This window comes from Apium graveolens, chromosome 6, assembly GCF_009905375.1.
Source record: "Apium graveolens cultivar Ventura chromosome 6, ASM990537v1, whole genome shotgun sequence".
Lineage (NCBI taxonomy): Eukaryota > Viridiplantae > Streptophyta > Magnoliopsida > Apiales > Apiaceae > Apium > Apium graveolens.
In genome coordinates, this window is record NC_133652.1 from 220,256,006 (window position 1) to 220,283,844 (window position 27,839).

Below are 27,839 nucleotides of genomic sequence, written 5' to 3' on the forward strand. Positions count from 1 at the left end.
CTTTGATCAAAATGTTTTATGGATTGGATGAATGCGTAAGTGACCGGGACGGACGGTCCAGCGGAGGGCTATTTCTATGTGTTGTATGAAATACTATGACACCATTTTTGCCACAGGCAGGTATATTGCCTTTTTAATTGAGTACTCGTATTTTGGGGACATGTTTCTATGAATCATGACCTTGTGCTATCACACGGGCTGATCAGCATGTGATAGTACGTCCGTCGGAGTTAGATTCCAATCTAAAAGTTATCATTTATTGTTGATAGTTTGTGAAGTTTTTATTAATGATCAAATATTACTGCTTTTATTCTTTTGTTCAGTTATTATTGGAATGTGGTTTATCATTACAAGTACATTTTATATTGCTTGCTGAGCATTTCTTTCGCTCATACTTGTTTATCAATCTAATCTTTCAGCTAAGCCAGAGCAAGCTTGAGATCCAGGTTTGGTCAGAAGTCGAGTGCTTGTAAATAGTGGTGTGTATTCCGGGTAGACTGTTTTGGGACGCTTGGATAGTCTAGAGGTTTGTAATAAAATTTGAATAATCTGTAAAACTAATTAGACTTATGGTTTGTAATAACACTTGATTTGTAGTAGTGCCTGTTCCATACTATAACCTGTGATCGATCCAGTGCAGGTAATGGGGTCGTATTTATTATATTATTCCGCTGTGATTATTTTATTATAATTTAGTGGCAAGTGACCCCCAAATCTAGACCCCGGGTTTGGAGGGCGCCACACCAAGCACACGTAACTTGCATAAATGGAATGGATGTATTTATTATGGTCGGGACCCTATTATATAGAGAAACATGAAGAATTATTATTTTAAAAATATAAAATATATAATTTATTTCAGTTTTCATCGTATATAGTTACAAATTTTAATTATCAAGTTAAAAACTGAAATTACATAATTTTTATTTAAAAATCATTGAAATTTAAAGAAAAAATTTAAATTGGTTGTATAGTAGAATCAAATTTATTAAAAATTATTTCACTGCAAAATTAAATTTAAAATAAATAATTTTTTAAAATTTTAATTATTAATCTTTTTATTATATTCAAATATAATTATTATTTTAAATTAAATTAAAATTTTATATTTTTTAAAAATAAAAATTTACATTTGTAATGAAATTTTATAATAAAATTAATAGTTATCCACGGTTGAGTAAAGAACTATTTAATGTTTATAATAAATTTCCCTCGTTGCGAGGCACATAAATTAGGGTTGGTTTTGTTAGTTGTTCAAAAGCCCACCTCCTTTTTAAATCTCTCCCTCCCTCCCTCCCTCCCTCACTTTTCAGATCCAATCCCCCACTCTCTTAAAATACTTACAATACTTACACGCTTACTTACATATAATTCGCCATGTTCTGGAAGCTTGCATCTCTCTCTGCTTCTTCACCTGTAAGTCTATTTCAGCTCAATTATTACTTACTATTCATTTTTTGCCTTTTATTTTGTGTATGTAGTGTTATCATTTCAAATTGTACCTTATTTTTACTGTTTTGTTAGTTATGTGAGCTCACTTCCTAATTTAGTTTAGTTTGATTGTTACGATTAATGTATGAATTGAATAATGTAGCATTTTTCGTGTTAAAAAGTTTCCGTAATATTCCGGTTTTAGATCGTAATAGGTGCTTCAAGTGTGGTCTCTACACTGATTTAGTTGGAATAATAGTAATAATTAGTACAGGAAAGCAGTAGAAACATCTATAATGAATGAATTGTAGACAGACGTTTTGTCTAGCATTATAACTATGGAAGAGAGGGAAAATTAAATGCGTTTTATTTCTGCTACCAGAAATAAAACCTCTCTTTACATATATAATAATTTCTTATAAGTTGTGTTCTCTATTCATCCAGTTGTTAATTTCGGCATAATAACATAAATTTAAAAAACAGTTAGTATTTAACTATGTGCTATTAGTTCACTGTATTTCTTCATAATATCCTCTGACCTATAACTGCCGCTGTTAGGTCGAGTTGGTGTTAGACAAAGACAATTTCACATTAGAAGAGCTTCTGGACGAGGAGGAGATAATACAAGAATGCAAAGCTTTAAACAGTCGTCTCATTAATTTGTAATCTAGTTGTATCATTTTTGTCAAATAGTTTTAATTTTCACGAAAACTTCTAGTTACGTAAGTTACGAATTTGTGTTTAGTAACTAAATTCACACACATGTTACAGTTTGCGAGATAGGGCACAGGTGAAACAGTTATTGCAGTACATCATCAATGAACCACCACAGGATGCTGAGAGCACACGTATATTCAAGTATGTTACAGATTCAGTGCTTATTACATTATTATAAAAAATATAAGCTGTTCATTTATGGTGTAAAATTAAAAAAAGTCCCCTGCCTGACAGCTCAGATTTTATTTCTTCCTAGGTTTCCCTTCATTGCCTGTGAAATATTTACATGTGAAATTGATGTTATCCTCAAAACTCTGGTAGAAGAAGAAGAGGTACAAATCTACTTTTGATTATGTGTTATGCTTAATAAGTATCTAAAATTTGATTAATCTTTGATATTTGTTGTAATCTAAATTCAACTGTTGCAACTGTAGCTCATGGAATTGCTTTTTTCCTTTCTGGATCCGACTCGTTCTCATACTGCCTTACTGGCCGGATATTTTAGCAAGGTATGGCTGTATTACACAATATTTACATATATGATATTTTGTGCGAGTGTATGTAGCCCTTTTCTTTGAAACTATCCATTAGTATTATGAATAGTTGCAACATATAGTGGATTATTGCCAAACTGTAGGTTGTGATCTGTCTCATGATGCGGAAGACGATACCGCTTATGAACTATGTTCAGGTTGGTTAACTTAGAGCTATCTTTTTCACATTGACTAAAAGCTTCTATATTTTAATGCGTAGACCTTACATGATCAGAAATGGCCCTTTTGCAGTCCCATCAGCATGTTTTTGAGCAGCTGGTTGACTTGATAGGTATTACATCCATCATGGAGGTTAGCGCTCAAGATCTGCTATTAAGATTTCATTAAGTTCTTTAGTATTGTCGTCTTTGACATTTTGGGGTTTGAGGTTGATTAACTTATATTTCATGAAGAATCTTTCTTACTGAGCTTTTGTGATAGGTTCTGATTCGACTTGTTGGCGGTGATGATCACATGTTTCCCAATTCTTTGGATGTGATGCACTGGTTGGCAAATAGCAATTTACTGGAAATGATTGTGGATAAACTCAGTCCATTGGTGGGTAAATGTTATAATTTAAGTTTGATATCTTAGTTGGTATCTATAGCTTTGCGATGAAAACTCGATTGGTCGAGGACCTTTTTTAAGTAATAATACATTTTGTAGTTTCCGATTGTAGTGCATTAATTGATACTAGGTTTTTTTTCCTGTCGCAATAAACCCTCATTATTAATAGAAAACATGTATTTATATGATGCATCCAGAAATGGTTGTTCTCTTCTCTTACATTTAATTTGAATTACACATCTCCAGACTTTAAGTTAGATAAACATCTTACTCAGGTATAGTAATTTTTATTAAATCGAATCGTAAAATCAGTAAAATATATGTAGATTGTTATATCTAAGTAATTTGTCGCAAAAAAATCCAAAAACTTTATTCGATTCTGCAGAAGAGTTATCACATCATTTCAACTTTTACCTATTCTACTCAACTAAGTTATTTATATCTGTTAATCTGAAAATATAAGTTGAGTTTATTTATTTATGATTGAATTTGTCTTATACTTTTAATATATATGTAATCTTTGTTATATTTGTTAAATACTTATATTTAAAATATGATTCCTTTAATAGACTTGCACTGCAACTTCTGATTTAAGAAGTAGCCGGATTTTTAAGTAACAATAAGTGTTCTCATTTGCTTTAATTTGGAAACTTGTGGCAAATAATGGTGTGTAAATGAATAACATTTATATAAAGTTTTCTTCAAAAATGTACTTTTCATTTATTTTAAATTTTCAAAATGGATTGGAAAAGCTCAGTGTTACATTTTGACTTTCTTATTATAGATGTTTGACGAATAAAAAGGATAATTTCATAAATTAATTGCGGTTACTCGGTGAACGAGCCTGTAAAAGAAATGTGATATGCCTTTTAATATAAATTGACATCTGTGTCATCTTTCTAAAATCTAGAAATATCAAGTCAAACAGAAATTCACAATTCGATAATATAACAGTTTAAATTTTTTACACACATTGATGTTAAAGATTTATCCCTATTAGTAATAGGTAGATGCTTGATACTCGATAGACTTTCGAGTTCAAAAGAAGCATACGATGCTTTCACTGCACAAATGTATGGGGCCCTAGATTTCAGCTCCATAGACCGTAAGGATCTGATTATAAGCTTAACATGATTCTTGATGGTGCAGAGTTCTCCGGAAGTACATGCTAATGCAGCTGAAACGTTATGTGCTATAACTCGGAATCTAATGTCACCATTGAACACTAAACTCTCTAGCTCAAGGTTCATATAATGCAAAAGCTTTGTCTTTTTTGTTGTCTTTCAATGCAAATGCTATAGGATTTTTAGGCTACAATGTCACATGGCAGACTGTACTCAGAATTGAAGCCTTTATTTTCTTGCAGTTTTGTTGCTAGGATATTAGGTCATGCACTAGAAGACTCAAATTCAAAATCGGCCCTTGTTCACTCATTGTCTGTCTGTATATCGATGCTTGATCCTAAAAGATCATTTCCTTCTCCCTTTATTCATTCCTTCAGAAGTCATGTATACGAGGCACCTGTACTTTTGAACCCTGAAACAGTTGGTGCGATGCTACCGAAACTTGGTAATGATTTTGGAAACCTTTCTTTAGATATTTTTTTCCCAATACTTTGGTTTTTATATTTCTTTTGTTTGATGTTTCTCTGTCGGCAGCACCAGTGTTTTTTGTTCTTAAGTGCATCACTTGTTTGATATGATCAAACTGTAATATATAAATACTTACGTTGAGCAGCAAATTTTGATTATCTAATTTTGTTCAATATTTTTATACATCAGTAATCATGTCAATTATGATTCAAAAATGCTTTAACCGGCTGTCATAGTTCAATGTTGAGCTTTTAAAGCATTCACGATGGGTTTTTAGGTCCTTTAATTTTACCTCGTATAAGAGCCAATAATAGATTTGTCAAACAGGCCCTATATAAATGTATGACATTGTTTCTGCGCTGTCGGTGAAACTCGGGTAGCTTATTATCAGCTGATTATTGTTGTTACCTTTGTAGGGTTGTATTTATTGTTAAAGGAACTAATTTAGGGAAAAGTGGTATGCTGATTATATTACAACTGTTTCACTGTCCACCTTGAGTTTACAATACTATTTACTTGATACGGATTATGGTGGTCTCCTATGCGAAGCTAGTCAGCTACCCGGGGAATGTGGGAAGAAGAAATAGTGGAATGTGTAGTGAAACCTTGACTGAGTGGTGTACTTGCATGACCATTTATTAGGCCATTGAAGAAGGCGAGCTGTATCGGATACACCAAGACCTTTCTATATTACTGCTCTACTCTTCAATTTGACAAGTCCAAGGGGTTGCTTTGTGGACTAAATTTTAGAAACTCTGTGTATTTCCATGTATTTGGGTAGTATCGATGGCCCACTTAGTTCATACCTTTATATGCGAATAATCAGTCTTATATTAGTCAATACGAGTGTTAACTCGTTTAATTCAAAATTTTAATTTAAAGTAATTATTTGTGCAGGTGACCTGTTGATGCTACTGAACGTTTCTTCTGATGAAAAGGTTTTGCCAACAACCTATGGAGAACTGAGGCCTCCACTTGGCAAGTATCGTTTAAAGGTTGTTATTATAAACATAAATTTGGAGCCACTTTATATACTGTTACTAAAAAAAGACAGTTAACAGAGTCAAGCTAAAATTTGACTCGTGTTTCTGCTGATGTGAAGTAGTCATCATCACTATGCATTTAGAAGAACTCAGTTTACCGCAAAACAGAGTAGTACACGAAAATTGGCCATTTTAAGATTTGTTTAGTACTCCATCCCATTTTAGTTGTCACATTTTCTTTTATAGAAGTCAAATTGACCAATTTTTGACCAAAGATTAAACATTACTCTTATATAATTTTAAAAAACTAAAAATTATATATTAAAGTAGATTAAATCTACTTTCCGGTGATTTACTTTTTTTATTTTGTTCAATTATAAATTATTAATAAATTTCGGTCAAACTTAAGTCAATTTGACCGGCACAAATCCAAAGGTGACAACTAAAATGAGATGGAGGGAGTAGTAAAGAGCCACCCATTTGAAAGTTTACGAATATATTTTACTGAGGGTAAGACTGGTAAGGTAAATACAATGTTGATGTTATCATGCGACTATACAATACAAGTTTGCTTTTGAGTCAAATCATACCACTAGTCTATTTGATAAAAAGGATGATGATTTATTTCCCCCTGAGTTGTGTGCAGTTTCTCCATGGGCTCGTTCCTGTAAGCTTAATGCATAGTGAATATCACTAGAATTTTATCGTGGATGTTGTAACTCTTCTGATTTATCAATTAAGTACGACATGACATGACTACCTCCTCTGTTATACATTTATCTGTCATTATTAATTTGTACTAGTCAACCTGCTTTTAGATTGTGGAGTTCATTGCTGTTCTACTGAAAATTGGCAATGAAGTTGCGGAGAAGGATTTAGTCAGCTCAGGAACTATTCAAAGAGTCCTTGATCTGTTCTTCGAGTAAGTTTCTTTTGGAACAAATATATAATACACTAATGTCCTATCATAATGTTTTATGTTTTGATGTATTACAGTTAACATTAGTATCTATATGTTGTAATTTATTCAGGTACCCATACAACAATGCGTTGCATCATCATGTCGAAAGTATCATATTTTCATGCTTAGAAAGCAAGAATATTACAATCGTTGACCATGTTTTTCAAGAATGTGGTTTGGTTCTCAGGATTCTGCAGACCAATAGAAGTCCTACTGTTTCTGGTGAACTCAATCAGGTAGGTATATGTATAATTTAACTAATAAATGGGCCTGGACAAACATACATATTAATAGCATGCATGTATAAATCTTTATTAGCTGTGTGATAATTTCGATGGCTTGTCACATCCGACCATTTTCAGTTCATCTACTTGATTTGACATGAGTTTTTTCTTTTTAATTTGCTATATTTAAAATCTAAATGTATAATATTTTACACAACTCAGCCAACTATTGCTGCTGCTGGAAGATGCGGACCCCGGTTAGGTAACCTTGGGCACATTACACGTATATCAAACAAACTTGTTCAGCTGGGGAAAACTGATAGTCGCATTCAGGTGCATTTGCAGGTATGTGATATAGTTTTTTTTTTTTATTTTAAATTAATCTAGAGTTCAAATCAAATTTTGTACGGCATATGCTCTTTCACTTGTATTACTTTGCATTTTGTTGTTTCATATATTCACGAAGAAGAAAAATATAACTAGCATGTTTAGTCATCTAAACTATGCTTGGATGAGGTTCCTCGACACATAATAGTAGAATACAATGAATATAAGTCTGTCTTGTGAGAATTCAAGCACGACTATTAAATAACCTCCCTTAAGCAGCCACGAAAAAAAGAAAATGTAAGAAATATGATAAATGTGCATACCAGAAATAAGAAAGAAAGTAACTTTTTCATTTCTCAGCTTTCTATTGAGTCCGACAATGACATTATATTCATCTGGTTTTTCTTGTCAATGGCATGTATTAACAATTGTAATGGTTTGATCTGTTATTGACGACTGCATCTGTTCTTACATAGGACAATAGCAAATGGGATGATTGGCAGGTCAGTGCTTTGCAGGAGCGTAACTTGGTGGAGAATGTTTACCATTGGGCTTGTGGGTATGTCTCTGTCCAGTCTTTTTCTGTATTTTGCTGAGACAACATAGGTCAACTCCTGTGTTGCTGACTTATTCTAGAAGACGTGTCAAGGGTAATATAGTCTTATCAAAATGAAGCAGGGTTAATCTGGTAATCAGAGAAGAAACGGCTTATTAGTAGAGACTAGAGAGAAAGGAAAGGAAAGGGGCATGGGATTTTGTGAGTATTAAAATTTTAGTGGGATGTTAACCTCCTGAAAGTTGGTTAGGCTGTCAGTCTCGGAATCTTTGTAATTGCATCTAAACACTGGAGTCTATCTTTTTTCTTCTTATCTAAATACAATCCTTCTGTTTTTTTGAGTCCTAGCTTAAGAATTTGTTAAGTAACCAGTCGCACTAAAACCTTAAGGTGGTAGAGGAAGGCCCGAACATGATCTTATGCTCTTTAACACTCCCCCTCAATCGTACTCTGTGTGTATATATAGAAATATATGTACGTGTTTCACCACGATTGATCACAACAAATATAACAAATACCATACCAACAACAAATATTTGAATTAAATAAATAGGGGTGGGATGACTCAAACCCGAGTCCCTCCCTAAACCGAGCTCTGATACCATATTAAGTAACTAGTCGCACTAAAACCTTAAGGTGGTAGAGGAAGGTCCGAACAAGATCTTATACTCTTTAACATAATTCATAGTGTTTGTTGGTGTTAGTAAAAGTTAATCTTCAGCATATTATTTTTCCAAGTGTCAAGAGATCAATTTTCAGTAATCGAGATAGGTGTTGTCTACTAAATATAGATACTTCATGTTTTAGTCTTAGCTAGCAGATAACTGTTCAAAGAACTCAGGATTTGCACGAGTTTAAACAAGATGTTTCCGACATTCTCTTTTTAAATTTCCTTATTTTAAACATGATATCTTGGTGACACCAAGTTGGTGTTCATTCATTCCATGTGTACTATTAATAATGTCATTACAGAAGGCAAAGACAATTTTAGGTAACAATAGACTCGATATTTTTAGGTCGAATGCTTATTGTATGTCTCAGGCCTCGTCTCAAAATGCTCATTAGTATCTGGACCCTTGTCTTTCTGTTTGTTATGTATTTCCTTGTCAACTTTTAGGGTGTGCTGGAAATTTGGTATATTTGACTTTCTACTGATGGCTGATGGCAATGCCTTAATTTCTTTGCTGTCAAATGCAGGCGTCCAACTGCACTGCATGACAGGACTAGGGATAGTGATGATGACGATATTCAAGACCGAGATTATGACGTAGCAGCTCTGGCAAATAATCTAAGTCAAGCATTTAGATATTCTATATATGATAACAATGATTCTGAAGAGGTATGCAATTTTTTAATCAGTTTGTTTTGGGAGGCCGGTGTATCTGTTAATGTAGCTCTTTCAAATTATTTAATCTCCATTCCAATATGATATATAATATTCTATCATATTATTGTGACATACTCTTTATTATTTTTTCAGGGACAGAGAGTTCTCGACCATGATGAAGAGGTAATATTAAGTGCTAACTTTTATGTACACCGTTTCTTCCTTCAACAAAAAGCTGGTGAATAGACACCCCCAGCTTTGTGTACCCCAACTTCCACACTAAAACCCACATCCCCTTCTCCCCTTAATGTTATTTCCATATTTCCCGAGGATTGCACTATCTGTACTGCCAAAATAATGGTGCTAAACAAGGCAACTGCTTAAACAGCTAAATATCTTGTCTGCTTCTGCTGCTGTTGTTCTAGTTTATGAATTGTGTCTTTTGCTGTACCATTATAATTCTTAAATACTCAGTAGATATGCATGTGGTACTCATTTAGGAAGTTGCAGACTTGAAGGACACATGATTTTGAACATGATGGCATGTATGTTTAGTCAACCACATAGAGTTTTCCATTTACTGTTACGAGACCCACACTTTCCGCCTCCCCACAAGCGATTCTCAGCTAAAGAAAGGAAAGATAGGTTAATGGCATCTGTCATTTTTATTGTGCAGGATGGTTATTTTGACGATGAATCTACTGAAATTGTGATGTCATCCCTGAGGCTGGGTGACGATCAAGGGAGGTGAGTCTGGGTGTCGTTTAATAATTTAATAAGCAAAGCCATTAATATTGTTTATTTTTACATTGATGTCTTCGTTACTATGCTACAGAAGTTTGTTCACAAATTCCAACTGGTTTGCTTTCCAAGACGATGGAACTGGTGCAGCCCACAATAGACAGCCTGAGGCGGTTGATGACATCAACTTGGGTGGAGCATCAAATGGAGGCAGCAGCAGCAGTGATGATGAGGTGGTGGTTGGAGAGGAAGAGTTGCCCGAAAGCCAGAACCCTGCCGATGGTATATCCAGTTCCGCCACCACCACCACTCAAAATGGACTTAGTGGGAGTACTTCAACAACTACTGCAGACATGGATTCCCAGAATGACAAGTCTAGTGCTTCTGGCGGCACACACTTGGGGTTTAAAACATCTGCTAGTGATGATCTATTTGGAAATGGACCTATACCTGATTCTATGGGATGTGGATACTCGAATGGTTTAGCAGATCGTAGGCCAAGCTTGAATCCTTTTGAAGTTCATCATCATAGCAACTCAGGCCTTGATCTTGCTAATGCAGTTGAGAAGGTGTCACCACCTGTTAGTTATATGTCAAATGCAGTAATGCTACCAAATGGTACCTTAACGTCGACTTCAAGTGAAACATCAGCTGAATCTAATTCAAGCCAAAGGACTGCTGTCGCAGCTTACTCTTTGTTTGAAGAAGACGTTGAATTTGTAGGGGTTGAATTAGAGGGTACAGAGAAAGCTATGGAACAGGCTCTAAAGGAGGGCAGTGTTGGTGAGGCAGGGCCATTGAAGAGGAACAGCATCCCAATGATTGTAGCCGAAGATAATTCTGATGACAGTGGCATCAAATTGAAGGAGTTTAATGATGCCAACTACTGGAGGGTTGATCAAGAGGTTGCAGTGCTGGAGTAAAACATAATTATTGATGTTGGGTCATTTGACCTCTCAAAAGTTTTGACATGGTAGTAGTAACCACATCTGTCATTTAACTGATCTAATGCATCAGACATGTACAGTATATTTTTTGTCCCAATGTGAGGATAGAGTTTCTTATAGGTTGGGTTATGATTGTTACCGAATAACTTGGAAATTTTTATTATCAAAAATAAGAAATAGATATCATAAATCAATCTTGGATGAGTTAATAAAACAGAACGAATTGGAGATAATGTTTTAAAGTTTTATTTACTAAAAATAAAATCCTTCGAGTCATGTTATGTATGCATATTTCTTTAAATAAACATATTTAACTTTGTTTACATTTTTTGGACAAGTGCAGGTGTTCCTTCATCTCTTTTGATTGTTCAGACCAGGTCACTACTTATCACCCGGCAAGAAATCCTTATAATTAATAACATAATAGATCAGAAAGAAGATTTATGAAAATGTCAGCAACGTGCATCAACAATACATTAATTCAAAAAGGACCAACATTGCTTAGTTTCCTGCCTGAACCACATATCTGAAGCCTGCTTGTAAAAAGCATGGGCTATGAACCACATTAAATTACCTGCAACCTCCCTAACTTTTTTTCCCTCACAAGCAGCAGTAAGCATTCAGAAATTCAGATGAAACAGAAAAAATTTGACATAAATGTTTGCCAGGAAAATCAAATGTCTATAGACAGTCATGCGTTGATAAGCAAAGTCTACACCTTTCATTACTTGTTCTACTATTTTCTATTCAATGATCTAAACTGATGCATCTGTCTCTCCTAATCCTCTAATAAGCTTCACTTCAAATTTGTACAGAGTTGAACACATTACTGAACAAGGAAAATAAAAGGTCCTTATATGTGATCGAACAAGTAACTACTCATAGGAACAAACTCTATTGGGGGTGACATTGCAGAAGGGTGCTGCTCAGGAACAAAAGCTTCGGGGACCATTTTGTTGCCTACATATTCAACATGCACGGGAAACAACTCTGCCTGTGTCGAATATACATCTACTGGAAACAATTCTGCCTGTGTTGAATATATTGCAGGGTTCATCTGGGGCACAGAAGATTCCTGGATAGATTTGTTCCTCATCTGTACAATCCTTCTGTGGAAGTTTGAATGTACCGACGGAACAAAAGTAGGGCTGGCTGCAGGACGATACTCAGGAAGTAAACGACCAGCACGATAACGAACTCCACATGCATTGCAAAGGGTATTCGGCCCCAAAGGTCCAGCCCTCCATTGCGGGGTTTGCGTCACCTGGCAATGGGAGCATATTCTGCCACTTGTAGCCTGATTAGACCAAGATTCCTTGTCCTTTATGGCATATGAAGTTTGCATTATTTTCTTTTTCTTCTCCTTGACCTTTTTGTTCATTGTAAGGTTAGGGGTTGGGAGAGTAATTGAATGCCACTTGCAGGTAGTTGAATGTCGTGGAGGCTTCGTTCGAGTTCGGACTGGGATGAGAAGTTCCAGGCTGGCGGATGTGCTTTTTACTCTTGAACAAGAGCTTCTGCTATCAAGGACAGAAGTTGGGCTTGGTGCTTGAAAGCCACTTGATTCATTGGAATGAGAATTTGCATCATTCTGAAAGGATTTTTTTTATCAACAGGGCATCAATATATTTATTAATAATACGAAGAAGCATATTATATAATTCAAACTTTTAACTGAATGCTAACCCATTACAGTAGCAAAAATACTGTCCTTGCTATTGCAATATGCATATACTGATATGAGAAGACCAAACAAAACCATGACCTATATATATGGACCTCTGGTTTTGCAATATATTTCAGAGATTGCCCATAGATGCAAATGGATGCAACATACACTATATGGTCTAAAAGAACACCATAATGCAGGTACATACTTGATATATCATACACTTGAGCAGCATGGATACAGATAACACTAAAGTGTAACAAAGCAACAAATTCTATTCAGCTTAGTGCTCAGTAACTATATCTGAGGTGCTCAGTGACTATATCTGTAAGACCAAAACATGTCAATTAACTGACCGAGGACCCGAGCCTACTTTGATTCCTACGTGATAAGAACTTACGTTACTATTACCACAATTTCACATGTCAGATAATTACTCCTTACAACATACGCCAAAATTGTCCGTAAAATTATTTAAATTCTTTAAATTCTTTATCTTGTCATGCCAAAGAAACAAAACTAAACAACGCCGCATTAATAAGAAAAAAGAAAGGGCCCAGACCTGGCAAGTCCCCTGCAGGATATCCAAAGGGATTGGCCCAAGGCGTTGAAACAAAGACTCCCATTCTTCTGCATCAATATTATTCTCTCCTTCTTCGAAAATTTCGGGTAAATCCGAAAGCAAATTAAGAATATCATCATCACCATCTATCATGCCATCATTAGTGCATCCACCCATACTACAGTTACAATTCTGAATATAAAATCAAAAGATTATCAGGAATAGGTTGTTTTTTTTAATGTTTTCAACACTTGCTCCTTGAATTCACAGCATGCAAATTATAGACACAAATTAACACAAACATGGCTATGACAACTTAGTATTTATAGACGCACACCATAAAATTTAACGCGGTTTTGACTTGTTTTCGATTAAGTTTTGTGGAAATTGACTTGTATAATTTACAGTTGTAAATACTTACAAGTTAAGATTCTAATCCATTTAAAAGTAGAATTATTAATAAAGTATTTGAGTAAGGAATCTTTATATAAAATTATCATTATCCTTATTCAACTTTCAAAAAAAATAAATCATTATCTTATTCAAAATAAAAAAAATACCATTATTTTATTATTATCCGCGTGTAAATAGGATTCACAAAAAATCCCTAATTATATATTCATATTACAATTAGAAAAAAAGAGAAGAGGATAACATTATCCAATATAATGTTGGAGAAGGATCTAGAAGGGTCAAAGTAGTCAAAACCGTGTGACTAATTAAATTTTGTGGATAAAATTAAGGTAAATCAAAACTCTTAATAATAGGGGATTAAGACATGCTTAAGAAAGCTGATAGCACGTGATTTACGACATTGTTTGACTAAAAACCTACTAATACTCCCTCCTATTTTATTTTTAGTTTTTTCCCTCCTTAAAAAACAGACTTTGAGTTGAGATAACACAAATGTAACCGACATTACATAAACCCTTGGGCTGCTCAAACACACATATATACATACATACGGAGAAATTGGGATAATCTGAAGGAGTGTAAAAACAATGTTGTGTAGTTGGAAGGGGTTTGTTAGTTTTTCAAGTATAACAAAACCCAGAAGCTAAAAATTGTGAAACCCCCTCCATGCTTCATTCTTTGATTCTTTTTATTCAGTAGCAAAACAGAGAGAGAGAGAGAGCATATATATAAAATAAAAGAGAGTGTGTGGATATTAATGTAATAACACCATTGTGTGTGTACATAGAGGGTCTAGGAAGAGGGGAGTAAACCTTGAGTCAAAAGCTTTGTGTGTCCGGGGGAGTGTTAGAGAGAGAGGGGGGAGAGAGAGAGAGAGAGATAAGAGAGAGGGGGAGAGAGAGATAAGAGAGAGAGAGAGGGGGGGAGAGAGGAGAGAGAGAGAGGGGGAGAGAGAGGGGGAGAGAGAGAGGGGGAGAGAGAGGGGGAGAGAGAGAGAGAGGGAGAGAGGGAGCGAGAGAGAGAACCTTGAGAGTGTAGGCTATGGTTGATAGAAAGGAAACTTGTAATAGTAGGGGTTCTACTTCAGGTGGCGGCCATCACAACAAAAACCCCTTTTTAAACCCCAACTGTGATGTGAATGAATGAAAATTTAAGTGAAAATGTTGGTGGAAAGTGATTGAGAGAGAGAGGGGGGGACAAATGTAGTGTCACTTTATTAATTCTTTTGTCCACGTATACAAAAGTGTGTGACTCTGATGAATATAAAAAATTGGGGATTTTTGGGGAAGAGAGGCAATGGGCCTAGGCCCGAGGGGTAAGAATAGACTGAACTGGCGGGAAAATAAATTACACCTGAGATTGGTTGGCCCATATTTGTTGGTGTGAAACTCTTGGATCATGGTCCATGGATCGAGAGCCCTCATTAAAAAGTCCTTCCACTCCATAAATAGGGAGGGACATCCTGAATAATCTAAATCTGATGAATTCGTTCGATCCCATTCACAATCACGACCATACTTCCCCTCCTCTTGACTCATATCATTTTGTTTACAATTTGTTTATAGTCTTCTTACATTGTTTGGCAATGTTCATGTCAAGACAAGTCTGAATGATGCAGGGAAGCTAATTATACTAACAAATTGCAGTGATTTAGAACAAATAATTGAAGAGAATAACTAAGAAAAATAGTAAGAAAGATACAGATAAGGAGAGAGAGAAAGATTTTTAGAAGTTTGGTTATATTTTCACATAAAATGTATTTCTTCACTAATAACCCTCTTATACACTGATAATCGTACAGAATTTCCCGCTCTTTCGTAATACTTTAACTAATAGAGTAATTTCGACCATTTAACCGACTTTGACTATTCACTATAGTTGACAGACTCTGTCAATCTTCCCCCTCCAAAACAGACTTGTCCTCAAGTCTGCTGCATAACAGGAATTCAGCGAAAATCTGGAAATAAAATCAGATGCCACCTCCCAAGTAGCTTCATGAATAGAATGTCCTTACCACTAAATTAGATACTGAACCTGAGGAACATTATGAACTTTGATCATCCTAGTATCCAAGATAGCACAAGGAATTGGAACCACATTTGTACCAGACACAGTGATCCAATCAGGACAACTGATAGTTACAGGTGAATTTCCCCTGAACTTCTTCAATTGAGATACATGAAAAATATCATGTATCTTAGCATCCACATGCAGCTTTAGTTTATAGGCAACCATGCCCACACATTCACCGATCTGAAATGGTCCAAAGTACTCAGAAGACAGCTTTTGATTGGACCTTACTTGTAATAATGATTGTCTATTGTAATTTCAACCAAACCCATTCTCCTTGATGGAAAACTCTATCTGATCTATGCTTGTCAGCTAAATTCTTCATCCTGACTTGAGCTTTCAACAAATTCTCCCTTAATACAGAAATCATCATTTGTCGTTTATGCATACTCCTATCCACCACAGCAACATCACATTCTCCCGGTAAGTATGGTAAATGAAGGGGAGGAGTCTAATTATACACTACTTCATAAGGAGTCAGCAATAAAGAAGAATGATAGTGAATATTGAACCATCATTCAGCTAAAGGCAACCAAATAGACCATTTCTTGGGCGAATCTGCACATATACATCTCAGGTAAGATTCCAAACATATGTTGACCACCTCTGTCGGCCATCAGTCTGAGGATGATAAGCAGATGACAGCAGAAAATCAGTTTCATGCAAGGTGAATAATGCCTTCCAGAAGTGACTTAAGAAAATTGGATCACGATCACTGAAAATGGATCTAGGCCAACCATGCAATTTAAACACCTGATCTAAGTACACTTGAGCTACCATTGGAGCAATAAAAGGGTGAGATAATGGCATAAAATGTGAGTATTTGCTTAATCTATCCACTACCATAAATATCACTTCTTTACCATTAGATTTAGGTAGACCAGTGATAAAATTCATAGAAATATCCACCCAAACCTCAGTTGGAACTGGTAAAGGCTGCAACAAAACAGGTGAGGCACTAATATCATATTTTGAGGCTTGACACAATACACAGTTCCTGACTAAAGATCTGACATCTTGAGTAATACCAGTCCAATAAAACAAACTTTTTACCCTTTGTAAAGTAATATCCCTCCCTACATGACCTCTTTCGGGTGTTTTATGGTGCCACTCCATAATTTTCTTCCGTAATATAACATCAGGACCCACCACAATCTTCCCTTTCTTTCTCAAAAAATCATATTGCCATTGGAACTTGTCATGAACCATTCATTGTGGAAGTTTAACAACAAGATCTGCCAACTCAGAATCAAGATTGTAGCTAGCATTAATCTGTTGAACTAAATCTGAATTCACAACAGAGATGGTTAAGCATAAAATTTCAGATCCTTGTACTCTGGATAAAGCATCTGCAACCTTGTTATCAACTCCTCCTTTATATTGAATCTCATAATCAAAACCCATCAACTTAGAAAGCCAGAAGTGTTGAAATGGAGTAGAGATCCTCTGCTGTAAAAGCCATTTCAAACTTTTTTGATCAGTTTTGATAATAAAATGAGCTCCACTTAGGTATTTCTCCCACTTTTGAATTGCAGTAACAATAGCCAAGAGTTCTTTTTCATAAACTGAAAGTTTCTGCCATCTAGGCCCCAAAGATTTGCTTAAAAATGCCAAAGGGTGATTGTCTTGTATCAGAACTGCACCTATTCCATCCTTAGAGGCGTCAGTTTCCAACACAAACATTTTGGTGAAGTTGGGAAGAGCTAAAACTGGAGCAGAAACCAATGCATTCTTTAATGTCTCAAATGCTACTTGTGCCTGCTCATTCCACTGAAAAATACTCTTCTTCATCAGATCAGTCAAACTTCTACTAATTCCAGCATAGTTCCTGATGAACTTCCTATAATATCCAACTAAGCCCAGAAAACTTCTCAAATCTTTAACACATTTTGGAGTTGCCCACTTAGCTACAGATGATAGGGATAAATAAATTATGATTGTATAATTAAATACTGCATTAATTGTACAAACTGTGGGCTGCTAGGCCCAATAATAAGATGTATAATATTCAGACCAGAAAGGTTAAGCCTGATGGATCAGATCAGGCCTGGTGGAATAAAAAAGGCCCAAAAGCCCTGATTATTAATTAATTTCGTAGTTAATTAATAAGGGAAAAACCAGCTATTGAGAAGAGTCCCGATAAGGATATAAATCCTTATAGATTAGCCTCAAGGGGACCTAAAAGGATAAGGAATCAGCTTCCTACTTCCTAGGACTCCTAAGTCTATCCTAATTCAGAGGCTTGTCCACCAAGTCTCCTATACCAAGTCCAATTCAAGGACCACCAACATCTATATAAGGGGCCTCACCCCACAAATCAGAACTACGTTTTTTGACTTGATCCTTGGCAATCAGCAAGGTACGTAGGCATCTTGTTAAGACAGATTGAGTCACGAAACACAAGAGCAGTCAAATCGAGCCTCAAAGCTCACGTTCCTTAATATTAAATACAGCAATTATATATATATATATATATTAGTTTTTAATCCATAATATTTGGCGCCGTCTGTGGGAACAACAACAACAACCATGGCGAGAACACGGAGAACAATTGGAGCTCTAGAGGAAGGAACACCATTAGAGACAACCCAGGTGATTTCATCAACCGTGGAGGTTCCTCCCCATTCAACTTATGCATCTACTCAGGGGGAAGCCCAGACAGGGGCAACTCATCCTCAGCCACAAGGGACAACTCCCCCGACTATTCAAGGTACGAATCCTCAAGTTCAACAAATACATATACCTGTGAATTCTCGACCCGTCGGGTATGAATATTCAACTATTATTACTACTAATCCCCCTTATGGGATGCCCCTTCACCCTGAGGTTGGAGGAAGCGGATATGCTGGGCGAAGCGAAGCACGAGGGCGGTCGCCCCCCTATATACGAGGTTTGGATCCTATCCCTGAGGATCGGGAATTTTCTGGTCCATACACTGAGAGAGACTCCGAATCTTCGGATGATGAAGTGGCCCCGAGAAGGAGGCGTCCTGGAAAAGAGTCAATGGCCGATGGAAGGCAACGCCCCCAAAGCACCCCAGGGGCGAATCCCCAAGAAGTGCAGGAAAAGATCAGGGCTCATGAGGCTGAAATCCAAAGGCTGAGGCGTGATTTGGAGGCTCACCAAGCCACCAGACCCCACATACCTTCTAGGGGGAGAAATCCTCCTCCTATCATAGACCTGGATGGTCCGGTAAGAAGAAGGGCTGCTGTCCCAAGAACTGATCCAAGCAATCTCCTTCCCCTTGGAGATCCTGACGATCCAACTCCACCCTTCACAGAAGAGATAATGAATGCCCATATCTCAAGGAAATTCAAGATGCCCACTATCAAAGCCTATGATGGCACGGGAGACCCCGCTAATCATGTTAGGACATTCTCTAATGCACTGCTGCTGCAACCCGTGAATGATGCTATAAAATGTCGGGCCTTCCCTCAAACCCTGTCGGGTATGGCTCAAAGATGGTACAGTCGCCTACCCCCAAATTCTATTGGATCATTCAGAGAATTAAGTCAGGCTTTTATTAAGCAATTCATCAGTGGAAGAGTCCATGAGAAAAGTTCAGCATCTCTTATGAGTCTTGTGCAGGGAGCTAAGGAATCCTTAAGAGATTACCTGAATCGTTTTACAAAGGAGGCTTTAAAAGTCCCAGACCTTGATGATAAGGTAGCCATGATAGCACTGCAACAAGGAACTAGGGATGAGTTTTTCAAGATGTCTTTGGCCAAACGACCCCCTGAGAGCATGTTGCAGCTCCAAGAGAGGGCAGGGAAGTATATCAAGGTTGAAGAAAGTATGAGGAAGACCGTAGTAAGTAATGAGCCCACTGGAGGCAAGAAACGAAAAACTGATTTGGAGTATATCGCTAAGGACAAATATCCTAGAACCAAACAAAATCCTGATTCAACCCCCAAGAAGGGAGGACCTAGGCAAAAGTTCACTGAATACGCTAAGCTGAATGCTCCCAGAAGTCAGATTTTGATGGAGATTGAGAAAGACAGAGATATTCGCTGGCCTAAGCCCTTGAAGGCTGATCCCGCCAAGCTAGATAAGGGCAAGTATTGCAGGTTTCACAAAGATGTTGGCCATGACACCGATGAGTGTAGGCAATTGAAAGATGAAATTGAGTTTTTGATTCGAAAAGGAAGATTGAACAAGTATACTGGAGATGGAGGGGACAGAAATAATAATGGAAGGAAGAACTTTGAAGATCGTAGGAGGGACCAAGACGATCAGGGGCGAAACCCCCAGCCTAGAGGACCAGTTATAAACACCATTTATGGAGGGCCGAGACCTCGAGGGCCTGTGATAAACACGATCTTTGGAGGTCCAACTGCTGCTGGATTGTCCAAAAATTCCAGAAAGGCATATACTAGAGAGGTTATGCATATTGTTGGAGAAGCCCCGAAGAGGGCCAGGACAGAAGTAACATTGGCTTTTGATGATTCCGACCTAGAGGGTGTGAAGTTTCCCCATGACGACCCGCTGGTCATAACACCAATAATAGGAAATAGCCCGGTTAAGAGGGTCCTTGTGGATAATGGTGCTTCTGTGGATATCTTGCTCCACGACACCTTTCTAAGGATGGGGTATAACGACTCCCAGTTAACACCAACCGACATGCCGATATATGGATTTGCTGGAGTAGAATGTCCTGTGGAAGGGATAATCAAATTGCCAACCACCATAGGTACGGAGCCAAGGCAAGCAACGCAGATGCTGGATTTCGTGGTGGTAAAGGCTAGTTCGACTTATAATGCTATCATGGGAAGAACAGGGATACATGCCTTCAAGGCAGTCCCCTCTTCCTACCACTCAGTCATGAAGTTTCCCACCCGAAACGGGATTGGAGAAGAAAGAGGAGATCAAAAAATGGCTAGAAGCTGTTATGTGGCCTCTTTGAGGGCAGATGGAGTCGGGGGGCAGGTTCTTCCTATTGAAGATATGGATGTTCGAGAAAATGATGAGAATAGAGGAAGGCCAGCAGAAGAATTGGTTTCGGTTCCTTTAGATCCCAAGAATCCTGAGAGGATGACTTTCATTGGAGCCACATTAGAGGAGCCCCTTAGAGGGAAGTTAGTGAAATTTTTGCAAGAAAATAGTGATGTGTTTGCATGGTCAGCAGCTGATATGCCAGGCATAGACCCGGAGTTAATTACTCACAAGCTAAACGTGGATCCAAGCCGGAAGACAGTGAAACAAAAGAAAAGAAATTTTGCCCCGGAAAGACAAGAGGCTATAAGGCAGGAAGTGGAAAAGCTCTTAGAGGCTGGTTTCATTGAGGAGATTCAATTTCCGGAGTGGTTAGCAAACCCTGTAATGGTGAAGAAGGCTAATGGAAAGTGGAGGATGTGTATAGACTTCACCGATCTGAATGATGCATGCCCCAAAGACTGTTTTCCGCTGCCTAGAATTGATACCTTGATTGATGCCACCGCTGGACATGAGATGCTGAGTTTCATGGATGGGTTTAGCGGATACAACCAGATCAAAATGCATAAGGATGACATTCCAAAGGTATCATTTATCACTGACTTTGGTGTTTATTGTTATCTTGTTATGGCGTTTGGTCTCAAGAATGCAGGAGCCACCTATCAAAGGTTGGTGAATAGAATTTTTAAGGATCTTATTGGTAAGACTATGGAAGTCTATGTTGATGACATGTTAGTCAAGAGTCTAGTAAAGACTGATCATATAGCCCATTTAAGGGAAGCTTTTGAGGTCCTGAGGTACCACAAGATGATGTTGAATCCTACGAAGTGTGCTTTCGGAGTAGGATCTGGAAAATTCTTGGGACTGATGGTCTCAAAGAGGGGAATTGAGGCTAACCCCGATAAAATAAAGGCAATCCTGGACATGGAACCCCCAAAAACTGTCAAGGATGTTCAGAAACTCACAGGAAGGGTTGCTGCGCTAGGACGATTCATCTCCAAGTCAGGAGACAAGTGCTTGTCATTCTTCAAGTCATTAAAGAACATTAAAGACTTTGTATGGAGTGAGGAAAATCAGAAGGCATTTGAAGAGTTAAAGAAGTATATGGGCCAGGCCCCGTTGTTGGCCAAGCCAGTTCTGAGTGAAGTTTTATTCTTGTACTTGGCTGTTTCAGAAAGCGCCTTGAGAGCGGTGTTGGTTAAGGAGGAACTGAAAGTCCAGAAACCCGTATACTATGTCAGCAAAATCTTGCATGGTGCAGAGTTGAATTATTCAACTATTGAGAAATTCGCTTTAGCCTTGGTAATGGCTTCAAGAAAGCTGCGTCCTTATTTTCAAGCTCACCAGATTGAAGTGCTAACAAATCAGCCGCTGAGAAACATCATTCACAGTCCTAAGGCAAGTGGGAGACTGATTAAGTGGGCAATAGAGTTGGGAGAGTTCGATCTCAAGTATAGGCCACGTACGGCCATAAAAGCCCAGGCACTAGCTGACTTCGTGATGGAATGTACCATACCCAACCAAGAAGTCGGGGGGCAGGAAGATACCATACCTCAAGACAAGGGAGTCGACAATGGGGACAAGGAGAAAGAATATTGGGTTCTCTATTTTGATGGAGCATCAAAAACAAATTCCAGTGGAGCAGGGTTGGTTTTGCAAAGCCCTGATGGATTCCTAATTGAGTATGCTATGAAGCTAGACTTCCCAACCACAAACAATGAAGCAGAGTATGAAGCCCTGATTGCTGGCCTTGGTCTAGCTGGGACACTTAGAGTCAAAAACTTAAAGGTCCGTGGAGACTCGAAACTGATCATATCCCAGGTAAAGGGAGAATTTGAGGCAAGGGATGATACGATGGCTAAGTATGTTCGCCTAGTAAGGGCTGTGATGACCCAATTTAATGAATGCCATGTTGAACACATTCCAAGGGAAGAAAATGCTAAAGCAGATGCGCTATCAAAGTTCGCTTCGTCTGAGATTGAAGAAAGTTCAGGAAGTGTGTACTTCCGTGTTTTGCGGAGCATAGATGTTAAGCTTGTGGCTCCCATAGGCTTGGGGACGTCATGGATTGATCCCATCAAGGCTCACATTCAGACCGGTTGGTTGCCAAGTGATACAACTGAGGCACGGAAGTTAACTATTCGAGCACTAAGGTACTCCTTGATAGATGGAATTCTGTATAAGAGATCTTTCGTGGTTCCTTACTTGAGGTGTCTCAGGCCCGACGAGGCACGCTTGGCTCTTGAGGAAGTACATGAAGGTATTTGTGGGCAGCACTTGGGGGGCAGGGCCTTGGCTCATAAGATAACCCGTTTAGGCTTCTATTGGCCAGAAATAATGGCTGATGCCAAAGAATATGTGAAAAAGTGTGATCGCTGTCAAAAGCATGCACCAGTTGTTAGACAACCCCCCGAGATGCTGACCTCTATCAACTCGCCTATTCCCTTTGCCATGTGGGGGATGGATATTCTAGGGCCTTTTCCTATGGCCACGGCACAAAGGAAATTTCTGATTGTAGCCATTGATTATTTCACCAAGTGGATCGAAGCCAAACCCTTGGCCAAAATCACTACTAAGCAGGTTGCACAATTCCTGTGGGAAAACATTATGTGCCGATATGGAATTCCACGTATCCTCGTCACTGACAATGGAGCACAATTCAACAATGAGGAATTCAAGAAGTATTGTGAAGAAAATGAAATTGAATTACGATTCACCTCTGTGGCTCACCCGCAAGCCAATGGGCAAGCAGAGGTAGCAAATCGGATAATCCTGGATGGACTAAAGAAGAGGATCGAGAAGTCAAGAAATAATTGGGTGGATGAGATACTTCCCATATTATGGGCCTATAGGACTACCTGTAGAGTCACGACAGGAGCAACTCCTTTCATGTTGGCATATGGGGCAGAAGCAGTAGTTCCCGTGGAGATATCACATTCCTCTCCAAGGATTCAGGCTTTCAACGCAGAAGAAAATGAGGAAGGGCAGAGGTTAGCCCTGGATCTGATCGATGAAGTGCGAGATAAGGCACATGCAAAGATAGTAGAATATCAGAAAAAGGCTTCATTTTACTACAACCTAAGGGTTAAAGAAAGGTTTTTTAAACAAGGCGATCTAGTCTTGAGGAAGATAGAAGCATCTGGTGTAGGACAAAAAGGGAAGCTTGCCCCGAATTGGGAAGGGCCGTACAAAGTCAAGAGTGTTCAAGGTAGAGGAACCTACAAGCTAGAGACTATGGATGGTTTTGAAGTCCCGAGAACTTGGCATGCACAAAACCTGAAGGTTTACTATGTGTAGGGAAGCCGGATACGATTCTCACTCGTCAGGATGGCGAGTAGGTTGAAAAGCACCTTGAAGCTTTGCTTGCTTAGGATTTATATGTTTTAGTTTTATTACGGAGTTTATTAAGACTTGTGTAAGGGACGAATCCCAGACAATTTTATGAAATTCATGAGTTCTTCAAAGTATGTTTGTGGCCTAACAAATAAAAATCAAATGCATGGATGCAAGCATAAAAGGTGATAAATGAAATAGATCTGATAGATGTTACAAAAGTTCGATAAATAAAGTCTCGAAAATAAAAAAAAAAAAAAACAAGCCACGCAGGGCTGAAAAAGCTCTAAGGAGCTGAAGTACCCTCGGCATCCATATCATCGTCCTCTCCACTCTCGCTGGATGTCTCTGTCGTCTCGGAGGAGGAGGAAGAGCTGTCGTCCTCAGCAGGTCTGGAAGAAGACTCGGGAGGAGGAAGGAGTGGATCCTGAGGAACATGGTCCGAGACAACTACTCGGGTACGAAACCTCTGTAGCAAAGCCTCGTCATCAATGCAGATATAGTCCGCCGGGTTAATATCAGGACAAGCCTCGTTCACGGTCCCAAGGGCCGTGTCCCAACCAGTCCTAAAAAACCCAGGAAAGACTGAATCATCCCTAATCCTCATGGATTGGGCAAACTCCTCCGAGTCCAGATAGTTGTCTATAGCTTTATCCTTCTCCGCCCGAAGTACCACCAGCTCGGCGTTAGACTCTCCGAGTTCTTCCTCCTTGCGCTTGAGCTTCTTCTCCAGGGTAGCGTACTTCTTCTGTTGCCTCCTGAGGGCATTATCGGCCTTATCAGAAGCCCGCTTCCATGATTCGGCTTGCCTCACAGCGCCTTGAAAATAGGCGTTAGACTGAAACAAAGCAATTAACAAAGTATAAGGCAAGAAAATGCTACAAGAATGAAAAATAAGTTTAAAAAAGAGAAGGCATACCGAAGCCAGAGACTGAGCTCCCATGAGCTTAATCCTCTCAAGATCAGGGGTGGCCACCACATCAGTAAAATCCTTGGGAGTCACGCTATGGTAGGACCAATCCCAAGCATGTTTCGTGGAACCAACTACGGTGTCCCCTCGGCGGAATCCCCAGAGAGGCTGAAAGGCGCCTGTGGCAGCAGCAGTAGGGGCAGCAGCAGTGATAGGAGCACCATGGCCTCCAGCTCCTTCAGTTGAAACCTCCCCTATAGGCTCTTTGTGCTTCTTCAAAAAGATAGGCTCCGTGGCCTTTCCCCGGGTGTCTAGGCCTGCGAGCCGAGCTTTCTTCATCCTAGCTGTTTCCTCAACCAAATGAACATTGTCCTCGTTAATCTCCTTAGCAGCTGAAACAAAGCAAAGGACAAAATAAGTGATGTTAATAATGCATGAAATGAAGTAAAATTGAGAAGGGAAGAAAAATACCCTGTTGAGAAACAGAGGATAGTCCCACATGAATCAGGGAAAACTCCTCTAAGAGAGTCCAGCTGGTGGTGGTGCCATCATCCTGAGTAAGCCCATTATAAATAATAGTTTCTTTAGGAGTTAAGTGAATGGATTTGAGGCTACCATCACTGACCTTCCCAAAGGAAGATCGAAAAAGTGTGCCCCAGTCATCATTCTCCCAACGTAACCCAACGAAACTATTCCTCCAATTTTGATTATTATCAGGAATAGAGGCGCTGTTAAAGACATGTTTGCTTTTGGGCCTTTGCTTGACATAGACCCAGCCACAGATATTGGAAGAACTATTGTAACACTGAAAGACTTTCCTAAAAACAGCTACAGAAAGAGGAAAGCCCTCCCTAAGACAGCAGACCATAAAACATAGAATGTTCCTCCAGGCGTTTGGAGGAAGCTGACACGGGTTGATTTGTAAATCAGCCAAAAGATGAGGAATAAAGGGGTGAAAAGGAAACCTAAGCCCAGCATTAAGGGCATCTGTGTAAATGAAGAGAGTATCGGGTCTCCAGTGGCAAGTACGATCACCACCAGAGACTGGAACTAATCTAAGAGGAGGAAGGACGTTATAACGAGCATTTAGTTTATTGAAATCTATGTTGTGCCAAGTATTACAATGATTAAAAGAGTCGAGATGTGCAGTGGAGGGATATTCATCCCCCCTAGTGTTAATCATATCAATTAAAGACATATATGAAGAGCGGATCTCGATATCCTTACCTCGTTTTGAAGCAGAGGCTATCTTGGCCGCCCTCTCAGAACTCTTGTCAGCCATTAGTAAAGCTGGGAAAAGCCTGGAAACTTTGAAAGGAAGGAGGCTGAAAACTAGGGGAGGAAGGTTGAGAGAGAGTAGGAAGTTGGAGGAAATATGTGAAATGAGGAGTGAAGAGTGTGAGTAGGAACACTCCCCCCACCCACCTTTATATAGCCAAAGAAGAGGTGATTTGGGCCTTAAAAAGCCCATTTGGGCCCAACAAAGAGAAGGTTCTGGAATTATCCTGGAAATTCCTGGAAAAACCAAGTGAAAAATTTTAATTTTTAAAAAGATTCTGGAAGAATCCAGAAAACCCTTAGAAGAACCTGGAATTTGGGCTCAGAAATAAGGCCCAATTCTAGAAAAACTTGAAAAAATCAAGCCCAGTTAAGGGCCCAAAGTGTTTAAAAAGCCCAGGTAAAAAGGCCTTTATATTAGGCCCAGTTAAAAACAAAAGTTAGCCCAATAAGGGAGGGGCCCAATCAACTAAAAACCCATTGAAGGGTTGGTCCCAGAAAATTCAGCCCAAATTAAGGGCCCAGGTCAAATGGGTCAAGGTCAAAACAAATATATTCTGAACTCTTGACCCCATTCGAGGAGGACTTGCACCAAGATCCTAGCTGAATGCATTGAGGTCGAATTTCCTTCGACCAAGGCTGAAAAAAGGGGCTAATTCGGTCAAGAAAAAGAATTCTGACCAAAATTCTTGGTCGAAAATACTGGAATAGTTTTTAACCCTGCTTCTTGACCCAGCTCAACCAGAAATCAAAAGAATTCCTGATCGAAATACTTAAGGTCGAATAGAATTCGATCAAGGCTCAAAACCAGACTTAATTCGATCAGGATTTAGACCCATTCGACCAAGAAATACGAAGGAATCCTGGCCGAACCAATCCTGCTCGAAATAGCTTCGACCAAGGCAAGAAAGATGGTTAATTCGGTCAGAAACACAGGAATCCTGACCGAAAGGGACAAAAATTCCTAGTCGACAAAAAAAAAAAAAAAAAAAAGGGAAAAAGGGGGTAAAAATCCTGGCCGAAATTCGACCAGGAATTGAGGTCGAAAGCATTCTGCTCGAAACCCTGTCGACCAGGGCAATCTGAAGGCTAATTCGACCAGGATCCTGGTCGAATGGATTCCTGGTCGAAAATTGTATAAAAAAAAAAAAAGAAAAAAGAAAAAAAGAAAAGGAAGAAAAAATCCTGGAAAATTATAAAAAAATAAGGAAATTCCTTAAAATAATTTCTGAAAAATGTTAATATTTTCAGAAATAAGGAATAAATCCAGAAAATAAAGGATAAATCCCAGAAATTAGGGAAAAAATCCAGAAATTAAGGATAAATCCCAGAAAACTAGGGAAAAATCCCGGAAATTAGGGAAAAAATCCAGAAATTAAGGATAAATCCCAGAAAACTAGGGAAAAATCCCGGAAATTAGGGAAAAAATCCAGAAATTAAGGATAAATCCCAGAAAATTAGGGAAAAAATCCAGAAATTAAGGATAAATCCCAGAAAATTAGGGAAAAATCCAGAAATTAGGGAAAAATCCCAGAAAATTAGGGAAAAATCCCGGAAATTAGGGAAAAAATCCAGAAATTAAGGATAAATCCCAGAAAATTAGAAAAAAAATCCAGAAATTAAGGATAAATCCCAGAAAATTAGGGAAAAATCCAGAAATTAGGGAAAATCCCAGAAAATTAGGGAAAAATTCCTGGAAATTAAGATAATTTCTGAATAAAAGGAAGATTCATTGTAAATGTGTAGGTCGCTCCACACTTTACGC

At 38.4% G+C, this 27,839-nt stretch overlaps 3 protein-coding genes across 4 annotated transcripts; 1 reads left to right on the plus strand and 2 right to left on the minus strand.

Moving 5' to 3' along the window:
- Positions 1 to 1,264: 1,264 nt before the first annotated feature.
- LOC141668383 (uncharacterized) lies at positions 1,265 to 11,100 on the plus strand. The gene is made up of 19 exons (XM_074475253.1): positions 1,265 to 1,416; positions 1,990 to 2,093; positions 2,203 to 2,289; positions 2,405 to 2,480; positions 2,583 to 2,657; positions 2,786 to 2,839; positions 2,934 to 2,993; positions 3,123 to 3,239; positions 4,398 to 4,492; positions 4,615 to 4,817; positions 5,738 to 5,835; positions 6,642 to 6,745; positions 6,855 to 7,020; positions 7,231 to 7,353; positions 7,812 to 7,894; positions 9,089 to 9,230; positions 9,372 to 9,401; positions 9,895 to 9,965; positions 10,054 to 11,100. The coding sequence occupies exons 1-19, from the start codon at positions 1,378 to 1,380 to the stop codon at positions 10,880 to 10,882; spliced, it is 2,556 nt and encodes an 851-aa protein (XP_074331354.1). The 5' UTR covers positions 1,265 to 1,377; the 3' UTR covers positions 10,883 to 11,100.
- Positions 11,101 to 11,539: 439 nt separating this feature from the next.
- On the minus strand, positions 11,540 to 14,719 carry LOC141663913 (GATA transcription factor 11-like). Of its 2 annotated transcripts, XM_074469760.1 has the most exons (3): positions 14,577 to 14,719; positions 13,138 to 13,329; positions 11,540 to 12,497 (listed from the first exon to the last, which is right to left on the minus strand). In XM_074469760.1, exons 2-3 carry the CDS (start codon positions 13,312 to 13,314, stop codon positions 11,760 to 11,762), a joined length of 915 nt encoding a protein of 304 aa, XP_074325861.1. In that variant the 5' UTR covers positions 13,315 to 13,329; positions 14,577 to 14,719; the 3' UTR covers positions 11,540 to 11,759. The 2 variants fall into 2 exon arrangements, with proteins under 2 accessions (XP_074325861.1, XP_074325860.1); XM_074469759.1 differs by lacking the exon at positions 14,577 to 14,719 and having other exon boundaries at positions 13,138 to 13,636.
- Positions 14,720 to 16,830: 2,111 nt separating this feature from the next.
- LOC141665748 (uncharacterized) lies at positions 16,831 to 26,555 on the minus strand. The gene is made up of 4 exons (XM_074471730.1): positions 26,552 to 26,555; positions 24,806 to 25,188; positions 24,190 to 24,724; positions 16,831 to 17,528 (listed from the first exon to the last, which is right to left on the minus strand). Exons 1-4 carry the CDS (start codon positions 26,553 to 26,555, stop codon positions 16,831 to 16,833), a joined length of 1,620 nt encoding a protein of 539 aa, XP_074327831.1.
- Positions 26,556 to 27,839: the final 1,284 nt, after the last annotated feature.